Below are 13,011 nucleotides of genomic sequence, written 5' to 3'. Positions count from 1 at the left end.
CACCCGGCTTTGACCTAGCACGTTATGACTGGGCCCTCCTCCATCGCTATCGAACAGGCCATGGCCGGTGCACCGCTATGTTCCGTCGCTGGGGAGCCAGAGACGACCCGAACTGCCCCTGCGGCTACAGACAGACTATGACCCACATAGTCAACGACTGCCACCTCTCCAGATTCAAAGGAGGTCTCGAAACTTGACATCAGGCTCAACCTGACGCTGTTGACTGGCTACAGAAGAAGGGCAAACGCTAGAAGAAGAAACTGCCCATGAATCTTCCCCCCTGCAGCTGGGAACGGGGCTTGAACCCTAGTCCTTGGGCACTACAATGTGTGTGTGCACGTGTGCTCTACCAAGTGTCCAGTCACCCCACCCCTCATTTATTTTTTTTTTTTACATCTGCAGACCTGCTTTACCGCCTGGGAAGCGACTCCCCTGCAGGTGGGGAGCGGGGTATTTGCTTTTTTTTAGTCTGTCTCTTCCACCTCCAATCTATATAGACTGGTGCAGAGTACATGTCCCACAAAGTACCTAGAAGTAAGCAGAGAAGTCAGTTAACAGGAGGCGGAAAGGGTGGAGGGGAGACTGCACCCTCTAATGTTCATCTGGCAACTGCAGCAGGACTCAGAAAGAGACTCCAGGCAGTGTAACCCAGGCAGGTCCCTTCTCTCCCAGCCTCCATGTCCTCTGCTGTAAGATGGGGACATGACCTTAGACCGCCTGCAATCCGGGACACTGAGGAGGCAACCAAGATGACAGTGCTTACAAACCCTTGGCTGTAACGAGGGCCAATAAGGCCAGTGGCCAGTGAGGTCCCCAACCAGCAAGTCAGTAAACCCCTCCGTTCCCATGTAAGATGAGGGCACACAAGAGCATCACTGGAAGGGAAGGAGGAGCTGGGAAGCAGGGAAGGAGCCAGGTGCTGGAGGAGGAGACTTATTTCAGTTACACTCTTTTGTATACGTGCTTATAGCAGTGGGTGATTTTTCTCTAAAAGTGTATTTTTAAGCCCTGTGTATAGATTCAAATGTAATAAAATGGGTCTGAAAAAGCAATACACACACGTATAGCAGTGGCTGCCTCTGGAGGGACTTTGGCCTGATTTGTATGTTCTAGTTCGTCAATGGTAGAGTGTGTGCATGGACCACTCAGATCATTAGAACTGAATTAAATGACACACATACTATCTGGGGAGGGAGGCATATTGGCTGCCCCCCGTCAGGACTGAAAATACACACGCGCCTTTGCCCCAGTCAGCTCAGTTCTATGCGGTTAGCCTACACATCCGCCGACATACCCACCAAAGACTTCTTTCTATTCTAGCAAAGTCACTCTAGGGTCTAGGGGCAAAAACTGGAAACCATGCAGATGTGCACCATTAAGAGATCAGCCAGCTGGCCTGGGGGGGTGGCTCAGTAGGCAGTGTTGTGTGAGGGCTGGTTTGTTCTCATAAAACAAATCAATCTTTTTCTTTTAATTATCTTTATGTATTTATGGTTATGCAAACAGACTCTCAGGCCTGAGGCAACAGGGTCCCAGGTTCGATCCTCCGTACTACAACTCCTCCTCCTACTACTACGATAAAGCAGAGCTGAGCAGTGCTCGGGTAAAAAAGAACGCCAACTTCCATGCCTGAGGCCCTAGAGGCCACAGGCTCAGTCCCCAGCACTGCCTCCTGTCAGAGCTGAGCAGTTCTCTCTCCCTCCTCTCTCATAATAAAAGAAAAAAAAAATCTTTAAGAAGTCAGAGAGGAAGCGGGGGCCCAGGTGGCGGCGCACCTGGCTGAGTGCCCATGTTACAGTGTGCAAAGGACCCAGGTTGAAGCCCCCAGTCTCCAGCTGCAGGGGGAAAGCTTCACAAGCGGTGAAGCCGTGCTGCGGGTGTCTCCCTCCCTCCCTCTTGACTTCTGGTTGTCTCTACCCAATAAATAAATAAAGGTAATAATTACGAGAGAGGGGGAGCAGTTGAGGGCCGGGTGGTGGGGCACCTGGTTGAGCGTACATGTCACAGTGTGCAAGAACCCGGGTTCAAGCCCCCGGCCGTCCCCTGCAGGAAGAAAGCTTCCTGTGCGGTGGAGCCGGGCTGCGGGTGTCTCTCTGTCTCTCTCCCTCTCTCCCTCCCCCTGCCCTCTAGATTTCTGGCTGTCTCCACACGATAAAGAAATAAAAAATCGGGGCCGGGTGGTGGCGCACCTGGTTGAGCGCACATGTTGCAATGAATGCACAAAGACCCAGGTTCGAGCCCCCAGTCCCCACCTGCAGAGGGAGAGCTTTGCGAGTGGTGAAGCAGGGTTGCAGGTGTCTCTCTGCCTCTCTCCCTCTCCCTCTTCCCTCTTACTTTCTTTCTGGCTGTCTCGATCCAATAAATAAATAAATAAAGATTAAAAAAATTTTAAGGGGGTCGGGCGGTAGCGCAGCGGGTTAAGCGCAGGTGGCGCAAAGCACAGGGACCGGCATAAGGATCCCGGTTCGAGCCCCCGGCTCCCCACCTGCAGGGGAGTCGCTTCACAGGCGGTGAAGCAGGTCTGCAGGTGTCTGTCTTTCTCTCCCCCTCTCTGTCTTCCCCTCCTCTGTCCATTTCTCTCTGGCCTATCCCACAACGATGACATCAATAATAACAACAATAATAACTACAACAATCAAACAACTAAGGGCAACAAAAGGGAATAAATAAATAAAATAAAAATAAAAATAATTTTTTTTTTAAAGAAAAAGAACTAAAAATCATTAAAAGGAGAGAGGCTTCGGCACACAGGTACAAGGGACTTAGCGGCCTTTACAGAGCAGGACGAGGACACGGAGACAAGCGGGGAGGTGGGGGGCACGCGCTCCCGGAGCCTTTCCGACATGACCCCCGACCCCCCGACCCCCCGACCCCCGGCCCGGCGCTTGCGGTGGGCGGGGCAGCCCCCACACGGCCGCGGGTTCGAGCCCCCGCTCCCCGGGCCGGCCGGCCGGCCCGCGCTCACCGCCGATGATGGTCCGGATGAGGGACGCGTGGCCCGGGCAGTCGACCAGCGTGACCTGCAGCCGCGCCGCGCCGGGCTCGGGGGACGGGCAGCCGGGCAGCGCCGGCCGGAGGCGCTCGGGCAGCGGCACCGAGAAGCACGAGAAGCCCAGGTCCAGCGTGACGCCGCGCTCGCGGCTCTGCGGCTGCTTGTCGAAGGCGGCCGTGGAGGCCGTGGTGCTCAGCGCCCGCGCCAGCGCCGTCTTGCCGCTGTCTATGTGGCCCAGCACGCCCACGTTCACGTTCACCCGCCGCCATGCCGCCATGCCGCCGCCGCCGCCGCCGCCGCCGCCGCCGCCGCCGCCGCGGTCCGCCCGCTAAGCGGCCCCCCGACACCCGCGAGCGACGCGCGGCCGTTCCGCCCCGCGGCTTCCGCTCCGCAGCCGCCCGGGGTCGCGGCCCGGGGTCCTCCCACCCGCAGCCCGGCCGCCTGCGCGGCTCCGGCCACCTTGCCCGGGACAGAGGCACGCCGACGGCTGAAGCCCGCATGTCAGAGGGAGACGCGCCCAGGGAAATCCTGTTTTGTTTCTGACATTCTTTTTATTTTATTATTTTTTAAAATTATTTTATTTTATTTTATATTTATTTATTCCCTTTTGTTGCCCTTGTCGTTTCATTGTTGTAGTTATTGATGTCGTCGTTGTTGGAGAGGACAGAGAGAAATGGAGAGAGGAGGGGAAGACAGAGAGGGGGAGAGAAAGACAGACACCTGCAGACCTGCTTCACCACCTGTGAAGCGACTCCCTGCAGGTGGGGAGCCGGGGGCTCGAACCGGGATCCTGACGCCGGTCCTTGCGCTTTTATGCCGATCCTTGTGCTTTGTGCCACCTGCGCTTAATCCGCTGCGCTACAGCCCGACTCCCCTGTTTTTTGCATTCTATTTTACCTATTTGCTGAATAGAGACAGCCAGAAATCCAGAGGGAAGGGGGTGACAGAGTGGAAGAGAAACAGAGAGACAGACACCTGCAGCCCTGCTTCACCACTTGGTACATGTGCTGCCGGGGTTTGGACTCGGGATCTCATGCTTGACAGTCCAAACAGCCTGACCCACTGCGGCCACCTCCCGGACCACAGCAGCACAATGTGTAACAGCCAAAACCTGGAAGCGACCAGGTGTCCAACAACAGATGAGTGGCTGAGCAAGCTGTGGTATATATATATATATATATATATATATATATATATATATATATATATATATATATATACACACAATGGAATACTACACAGCTTTCAACTTTTTCAGCCCATAGATCAGAAGAGAAAACACTAAGCAGAACTTGGAGTGGAGTTGGTGCACTGCACCAAAGTAAAAGACTCTGGGGAGGGAGGGGCGGGTTCAGGTCCTGGCAGAGGAGGACCTATCGGGGATTGAATTGTTATGTGGAAAACAAAAATGTTACATATGTACAAACTCTTGTATTTTACTGTTGGCTGTATACCAGTAATCCCCCAATAAATAAATCTAAAAATAAAATAAAATAGAAATTTTCCTGGGGCCAGGTGGTGGTACATCTGTATGAAGGCACACGCTACAGTGCACAAGGACCCGGGTTCAAGCCCCCGATCTCTACCTTCAGGGGGCTCGCTTCGCAAGTGGTGAAGCAGGTCTGCAGGTGTTCATCTTTCTCTCCCCCTCACTGCTCCCCTCCTCTCTCGATTCCGCTCTGTCCTAGCCAACAACAACGACAGCAATAACAACAATAAAACAACAAAGGCAACAAAAGGGAAAAAATAGCCTCCAGGAGCAGTGGATTCGTACTGCAGGCACCAGCCCCAGCAGTAACCCTGCAGACAACAACAACAAAGCAGAGGAGGCACCGAGCCACAGTGACAGCCACGGTGGCAGATTAGACAAGACAAGTTATTTGCTAATCATACAATGTCTGTGACACCCATCACAGATGAGCGGTCAAGGAAGCCATCCCAGAGCTGCTGCTTGAGCTGAGAAGCACCAGCCAGTGTTCCTAGTCAGCCATGGGGAAGCCTGGGAATGATACTAGAAGGTGAGAGAGAGAGCGGATGTCTGACTCAGGAGTCTCTCCACAGGCATGTGTAGCCTGGCCTCAGGGGTGGCTGCACAACTGCAGACCACATCCAAAATGCTGCCTGAGCCTCCTGGAGAGAGTCCACAGCTCCCAGGCAAGCCGCGGAGTGCTAGAAGCACCAAAGGGGATGTCAACCACCCCAAATATAAGGGCACCGGCCAGCCAGGTGACTCAGAAAAGTTAGTGGGATTTCAGATGGTAGAGCAAAGCCAAAGAGATGGCACTGCCTGGAATGTTATGTTATGCAAGACCCTTCATTCAATACTCAGCACCATGGACAGCACCAAGGGGGGTCTACAATTGGTGGAGAGGTGCTTTAGTCTCTCTCCCATCAACCCCCCCCCAAAAAATAGAATTAAAATTGGGCTGGAGAGACACCTCATGTACAAGATCCTGGGGTCACTCAACAGCACTAAATTAAAGAGAGAGAAAAAATCCTCTGCTCTAGTGTGTTCCAACATCTTGAATTGAAAAACAATAGAAAAATAATTTCCTTTTTTTTTAAAATTTTTATTTATTTTCCCTTTTGTTGCCCTTGTTGTTTAACATTGTTGTGGTTATTGATGTCGTTGTTGTTGGATAGGAAAGAGAGAAATGGAGAGAGGAGAGAAAGAGAGACACCTGCAGACCTGCTTCACTGCTTCTGAAGTGAATCCCCCGCAGGTGGGGAGCCAGGGCTCGAACCGGGATCCTTACGCCCGTCCTTACTCTTTGTGCCACATGCGCTTAACCCGCTGCACCACCGCCCGACTCCCAATAATTTCCTTCTTAAACACACACACACATACGTCTATGAAGTAAACCTCTTCAAGAGGAAGGCTTAGGTACCGGGAGGTGACACAGGGGCCTAATCCCTGGGATCAGAGACATCAGTGACACTGGGATCAGAGAACTGCTTGATGTGGGAGAAACCTTTGTTCTGGAATTGGTACCAAAATAGAAGGGCCAAAAAAAAAAAAAAGAAAGAAAAAGGCCGTACATGACTCTCCCTCACTTCCTTCGAGTTTGTCACTTCCCTGAGTATCCTAGTTAAAGGCACACACCCGGGTGTCCGGCAGTAGCGCAGCGGGTTAAGTGCACTTGGCACAAAGCACAAGGACCGGCATAAGGATCCCAGTTTGAACCCCTGGCTCCCCACCTGCAGAAGGAGTCGCTTCACAGACTGTGAAGCAGGTCTACAGTTGTCTATATTTTTCTCCCCCTCTCTGTCTTCCCCTCCTCTCTCCATTTCTCTCTGTCCTATCCAACAACGACGACATCAATAACAACAAAAACAATAACTACAACAATTTAAAAAAAAAAAAAAAACAAGGACAACAAAAAGGGAGGAAAGCAAAATTAAAAAAAAAAAAAAAAAGAATGGAGGAAATGGGTAGGCAGGGGAGACAGTATAATGGTTATACCGAGAGACTCTCATGCCTAAGGCTCCAAAGTCCCAGATTCAGTCCTCCGCACCACCGTAAGTGAGAGCTGGGCAGTGCTCTGGTGAAAGAGAGAGAAATTAGGGCTAAGAAGGACACTGAGTGGTGAAACTGTGCATCCCTTAGGTCCTAGGTTTGTTCCCTGGATCCACGTTAAAAGAAATAATAATGGCAGCCCAAGAAGTGGTGTGGTAGACCAAGTGTTGGACTCCCGTGTGTGAGGTCTCAGGTTTGATCCCTGGCATTGCATGTTCCAGAGTGATGTTCTGGTTCTCATTCCCTCTCTCTCTCTGTTGTTGGTAATAGTAATAATAGCGAAGTAATGTCCTAAAAGCACCAGAGGGAGTAAGGTCCTTTCATTTCTAGCCCCCACTGGGAAAATAATGATACTTTGAGCATATGATCCTGGCCAAGTTTCAAAACCTCTTTGCACCTCTTTCCTTCCTTTGTGCAATAGGAGGACATGACAGTTCATGATTTATAAGTTTACAAGCACTGAATGAACTGGTATCTTTGCGACATTTAGAATAATGCCTGGGACTAGCTATAGTTAAGTGTCCTTTCAGTGCCTACTAAATCAAGTAGCTAACTTAACTGGTCTACAAGAAGCACCCTCTTTCACCACAGCCTCATACAGGGACTCTAGCATTGACACAGAGGCACCAACTTTAACTCTCTCTCTCTCTCTCTCTCTCTCTCTCTCTCTCTTTCTCTCTCTCTCCCTCTGTCTCTCTCTCTATTCCTCCTTCCTCAGTGTTGTCTCCATGTCCAGGCAGAATTTTCTCCTGGTGACAAAGTGGCTGCCAGCACCTTCAAACAATCCTACAAAATCCCCACATGGGAGTCAGGCAGTAGCGCAGCAGGTTAAGCACCGGTGGCACAAAGCACAAGGACCGGCATAAGGATCCTGGTTCGAGCTCAGTTCACAGGCGACGAAGCAGGTCTGCAGGTCTGCAGGTCTGCAGGTGTCTATCTTTCTCTTCCCCTTTCTGTCTTCCCCTCCTCTCTCCATTTCTCTCTGTCCTATCCAACAACGACACCAATAACAACAACAGTAATAACTACAACAATAAAACAAGGGCAACAAAAGGGAATAAATATTTTTAAAAATTAAAAAAAAATCCCTACATGGAGTCTCATTGTCCCTGATGAGATGATGTTCACTGCATCAGAGAAATAGAATGCTCTTCTTATCTGGGTTTGTTTATAAGCTCACCCCAAGGACAAGGAGGGGAGAGAGACTGCTCCCTGCAGGAACTGCCCCCCCCCAAATATACATATAGCAGTCGTGTCACATGTCTCTCTGCTGTGTGCTTTGTCTCTGTCCCGACATCTATCACATTGTGTCCTGTTTGTGGAATGCCAGACTGGCGCCCTGCCCTGCACCAAAGCCCAGTAGACTGAGGACCCCTTTTACAATCTCGGTGGCTTGAATCTGGGACATTCAATGATCCACTATTGCTTCCTGAGCCTACTCAGCCCCAAACCTCTAGCCCGGTCCTCCTCTGTCGCAGGCTTCTGGGTCCCACGCAGCTCCACAGGCTGAGCATGGTCCTTGTGGAAATGATTGACAGGAGACGGCCTGCAGAAGTGCGATTACTCGGGATCTGTGCTCCACATTAATGGGAAGCTGGCTCCTTTCTGTCTCCGTAATGCCATTTTGTGCTAAGGCAGTTCAAAGTTCTTTACAAACAGCTAGTAATTAATTCAGCTTCATTAAGGCCAATTAATCCAGGATTAATTATAAATTTGCCCGGAGGTAGTTATTATACTTTGGTTCTTTGATTTGAGTTTTCCCTTTAAAGATTCTTTTCAGAGGGAGATAGAAAATTGCCTTTCTCTTGGTGGGTGTCGGGTGGATGGTGTTGACTGTGTGCCTACCTCAGGATGGCCCACACAAACCCTGGAATGAGCTGGCATTTGGTACACCAGCTGTGCCACATGGCAGTTCCTAGCACTAGACAGACCCGCCCATGCCACCTCTGCAGTGTTGGAAGTGAGGATGGCCTGGTGAGGACTGGTGGCCAAGCAGGTTCAGACCCTGTCAACACCTCATATTGGCCACGTGACTCATCAAGCAGGAGAAAGTGGCCAGGGAGGTCGCACAGTGGATAAAGCACTGGACTCTCATACAGCAAATGCTGAGTTGGATCCCTGGCATTCTGGTTTTACGTATTCCAGACTGCTACTCTGGTTCTCTCTTTTTCTCCTTCTGTCTCTCCCCTCACCATTTCATTAGCAAATAAAACTTTAAGGATGTTGTGTGGGGGGAGGGGTAGATAGCATAATGGTTATGCAAAGAACTCTCATGCTTGAGCCTCTGAAGTTTCAAGTTCAAACTCTGCACCACCATAAGTCAAAGCTCCAGTAAAAATAAATACATACATACATAAATAAATAAATAAATAATCTCTAAAATGCAAGAAGAGGGAACTGGGCATTGGCACACCTGGTTGAGTGCACACATAACAATGCAAAAGGACCCAGGTTCAAGCCTTCACTCCCTACCTGCAGGGGGCATGTTTCATGAGCAGTGAAGCAGGTCTGCAGGTGTCTCGCCCTCCCCTTCTTTCATTTTTTTAAAAAAATATTTATTTATTCCCTTTTGTTGCCCTTGTTGTTTTATTGTTGTTATTGATGTCATCGTTATTGGATAGGACAGAGAGAAATGGAGAGAGATGGGGAAGACAGAAAGGGGAGAGAAAGGTAGACACCTGCAGACCTGTTTCACTGCTTGTGAAGTGACTCCCCTGCAGGTGGGGAGCCGGGGGCTCGAACTGGGATCCTTACTCCAGGCCTTGTGCTTCACACCACCTGCGCTTAACCCATTGCGCTACGGCCCAACTCCCCCCCTTTTTAAAATTTTTATTTATTTGTAATTGGATAGAGACAGAAAGATATTGAGAGGGGAGGGGTGATAGGAAGAGAGACAGAAGACACCTGCAGCCCTGCTTAACCACTCACAAAACTTCCCCCCGCAGGTGGGGACCAAGGGCTAGAACCCAGGTCTTTGTGTACTGTAGTGTGTGCAATTAACCAGGTGCACCACCACCTGGGCCCCTCTCTCTGCTTCTCTATCTCTCCTCCCCTCTCAAGTTCTTTCTGTCCCATCAAATAAAATAGAAAGTTTTTCAAAAAGGAGAAATATGGCCACTAGGAGTGGTAGATTCTTAGCACTGAGCCCCAGCAATCTGGTGGCAAAAAAAAAAAAGCAGGATGAGGAGGCTGAGAGCTCACTGGGGAGGGCGCCCGCTTTGCCATGCAGCCTAGGTTCAAGCCCCAGTACCATATGAGTGTCCAATGGCACCAACTCTGGTGTGGTGGTGTCTGTCTCTTAGTGTGTGTGTGTGTGTGTGTGTGTTTGCCAGGAATACCAGAACCAAAGAAATGACATTATGAGAAAGATTCTACCAGCCATTGCTGGCTTTGAAGGTGGAAAGGGAACATGAGCCCTGGAAAGTGGACAGCTTCTGAAAGCCAGAAAGGACAAGACAGTTGCTAGGACCAACAAAACTTTTCTTTTTTTTAATAGTTATTTATTTCCTTTTGTTGTTGCCCATGTTGTTTTTTATTGTTGTTGTAGTTATTATTGTTGTTGATGTCGTCGTTGTTGGATAAGACAGAGAGAAATGGAGAGAGGAGGGGAAGACAGAGAGGGGGAGAGAAAGACAGACACTTGCAGACCTGCTTCACCGCCTGTGAAGCGACTCCCCTGCAGGTGAGGAGCCAGAGGCATGAACAGGGATCCTCAAGCCAGTCCTTGCGCTTTGTGCCACGTGTGCGCTACCCTCTGCGCTACCGCCCAACTCCCCTAACAAACCTTTTCTGTCACCTTGGTTTTAGTCCAGTGAGACCCACTTGGACACTGACCTCCAGAACTGTGCATGGTAACAGTGAGTCCATTCCCTGTCACTTGAGTTTGTGGCACTTGGCTATGGCAGCAACAGGAAGCAGACACACAGCTTGGATTCCTTGTCACATTCACTGACATCTGGCACCTGTTTCCCTCTTGTGTGATCAGATGTGTGGAGGGGGCCTTTATGCCTCCACCACTGGTGGAACTTTCCCTTTGATCGTGAGTACTGTGGGGCAACTAGGGCAGGGTGAGGGACCGTTCAAAGCTGGTTCAGGCAAAGGAGAGGTTCCTAGTGCAGAGAGAGGCACCCAGGAAAGATCTTACCTAAGAAGAGCCCTGAAGAAAGTGAGGAGTGACTACAGCTGATTTAGGGTGGAAGGGAGGAAGCAGATCCAGGAGGAGGGTAGCCCAGGCCCTGGCGCATCTCGTGCACAGTGAGAGCTCCTTGTGTTTCTCACCTCAGGGAATAATTGTTTGGTTGCTTCCTTGCCTGTGACCTTTCTTTCTTTTTTTATTATCTTTATTTGATAGAGACAGCCAGAAATTGAGAGGAAGGGGAGATAGCGAGGGAGAGAGATAGACACCTGCAACCCGACTTCACCATTTGTGAAGCCTTCCTCCTGCAGGTGGGGATCAGGGGCTTGAACCTGGGTCCTTGTGCATTGTAGTGTGTGCTTACCTACTGTAATGTGTGTGCTCAACTAAGTGTGTCACCAGCTCTCTTATGACCACTCTTCTTCACTAGAATGTGAACTCCATGAGTGGTCTCGCTGACTGTTGCATCCTTGGGACCTACAAGAGTGACCAGTTCATAGCAAACACCTACTGCATGGTTTGGGGGAAATGGATGGAGGTGTTCACGGTTCAGCAGTGGGATCCAGACTGATGTTATGTATTGGGGATTCACTAGGTCAAGGATGAAGACAGGGTGTGAAGGAACGGACATGCAAGGAAAGGGACCAGAGTGAAAAGATAAGGGGGCCATAGACAGAGCACTGGAGAATGTGAATGGTAAAGCAAGAGCCTTTAGGAGAGGGCAGAGAAGGGGAGAGAGGAAAGTGGTATTTGGGGGTACATGAAAACGAAGCAGCTGGGAGCTGGTTGGTGGCACCCCCACTTAACTACACAGGTTACCATGCTCAAGGATCTGGGTTCAAGTCTCCTTCCCTACCTGCAGAAGGAAAGCTTCCTAAGTCATGAGGCAAGTCTACAGGTGTCTCTTTCTCTCTCCCCCACTCTGCTCCAGGATTATCACTGGGGCTTGGTGATGGCACTGTGAATTCACTGCTCCTGGCCGCCACTTTTCCCAATTTATTGGCTAGGACAGAGAGAAATTGAGGGGAGTGGAAGATGGAGAGGGAGAGAGAGGGATAGAGACCTGCTGCAGCACTTGTGAAGTGACCCCCCTGCAAGTGGGGAGCCCAGGGCTTGAACCAAGATCCCTACACTTCATACTATGTGCACTTAACCTGGTGTGCCACTGCCTGACTCCCTCTCTCTCCCTCTTATCTCCCTCTGCCCTCTCAGTTTCTGTCCTATATAACAACAAGAGAGAAGGACAAAGAGAAAGAAAGAAAGAAAGAAAGAAAGAAAGAAAGAAAGAAAGAAAGGAAGAAAGAAAGAAAGAAAGAAAGAAAGAAAAGAAAGAAAAAGAGAGAGGAAGGAAGGAAGGAAGGAAGGAAACATAGCAGTCAACATGACAGATCCATTACCCATTTTTCCTTTTTTTTTTTAATTCCCTTTTTGTTACCCTTGTTGTTTTATTGTTGTAGTTATTGATGTCGTTGTTGGATAGGACAGAGAGAAATGGAGACAGGAGGGGAAGACAGAGAGAGGGAGAGAAAGACACCTGCAGACCTGCTTCACCGCCTATGAGGCGACTCTCTTGCAGATGGGGAGCCGGGGGCTTGAACCAGGATCCTTAAGCCAGTCCTTGTGCTTTGTGCCCTGTGTGCTTAACCCGCTGCGCTACCGCCCAACTCACCCCCTCCTTTTTAAGGAGCCTTTCTTAACGATTTATTTCTTTTTGTTTTGGATAGAGACAGAAATTGAGAGGGGGGAGTCGGGCTGTAGCGCAGCGGGTTAAGCGCAGGTGGCGCAAAGCACAAGGACCGGCATAAGGATCCCGGTTCGAACCCCGGCTCCCCACCTGCAGGGGAGTCACTTCACAGGTGGTGAAGCAGGTCTGCAGGTGTCTGTCTTTCTCTCCTCCTCTCTGTCTTCCCCTCCCCTCTCCATTTCTCTCTGTCCTAGCCAACAATGACAACAACAATAAAACAATAACAACGACAACAACAATAAACTATAACAATAAAACAACAAGGGCAACAAAAGGGAATAAATAAATAAAATACATATTAAAAAAAAATCTTGGGGGGTGGGGAAAAAAAAAATCTTGGGGGTCGGGCGGTGGCGCAGTGGGTTAAGCGTACGTGGCGCAAAGCGCAGGGACCGGTGTAAGGATCCCGGTTCGAGCCCCCGGCTCCCCACCTGCAGGGGAGTCGCTTCACGGGCGGTGAAGCAGGTCTGCAGGTGTCTATCTTTCTCTCCCCTCTCTCTGTCTTCCCCTCCTCTCTCCATTTCTCTCTGTCCTATCCAACAACAAAGCAACATCAACAATGGCAATAATAACCACAACGAGGCTGCAACAACTAGGGCAACAAAAAGGGGGAAAAATGGCCT

The 13,011-nt window shown here is 50.1% G+C and overlaps 1 protein-coding gene across 3 annotated transcripts in view; it reads right to left on the bottom strand.

Annotated features, from left to right (window-relative positions):
- EEFSEC (eukaryotic elongation factor, selenocysteine-tRNA specific) overlaps positions 1 to 3,596 on the bottom strand; it is a 247,760-nt gene extending 244,164 nt beyond the window's left edge. The window contains exon 1 of one of the 3 annotated variants that reach the window (XM_060180298.1): positions 2,966 to 3,596. In XM_060180298.1, coding sequence (XP_060036281.1) covers positions 2,966 to 3,492 — 527 coding nt within the window. In that variant the 5' untranslated portion in view covers positions 3,493 to 3,596. The remainder of the gene's footprint in view (positions 1 to 2,965) is intronic. The other 2 variants (XM_060180297.1, XM_007526878.3) reach the window with 2 other exon arrangements.
- Positions 3,597 to 13,011: the final 9,415 nt, after the last annotated feature.

This window comes from Erinaceus europaeus, chromosome 21 (genome assembly GCF_950295315.1).
Source record: "Erinaceus europaeus chromosome 21, mEriEur2.1, whole genome shotgun sequence".
Taxonomy (NCBI): Eukaryota; Metazoa; Chordata; class Mammalia; order Eulipotyphla; family Erinaceidae; genus Erinaceus; species Erinaceus europaeus.
Note: the sequence above shows the minus strand (reverse complement) of the source record. Positions and strands in the feature narration are given on the sequence as shown.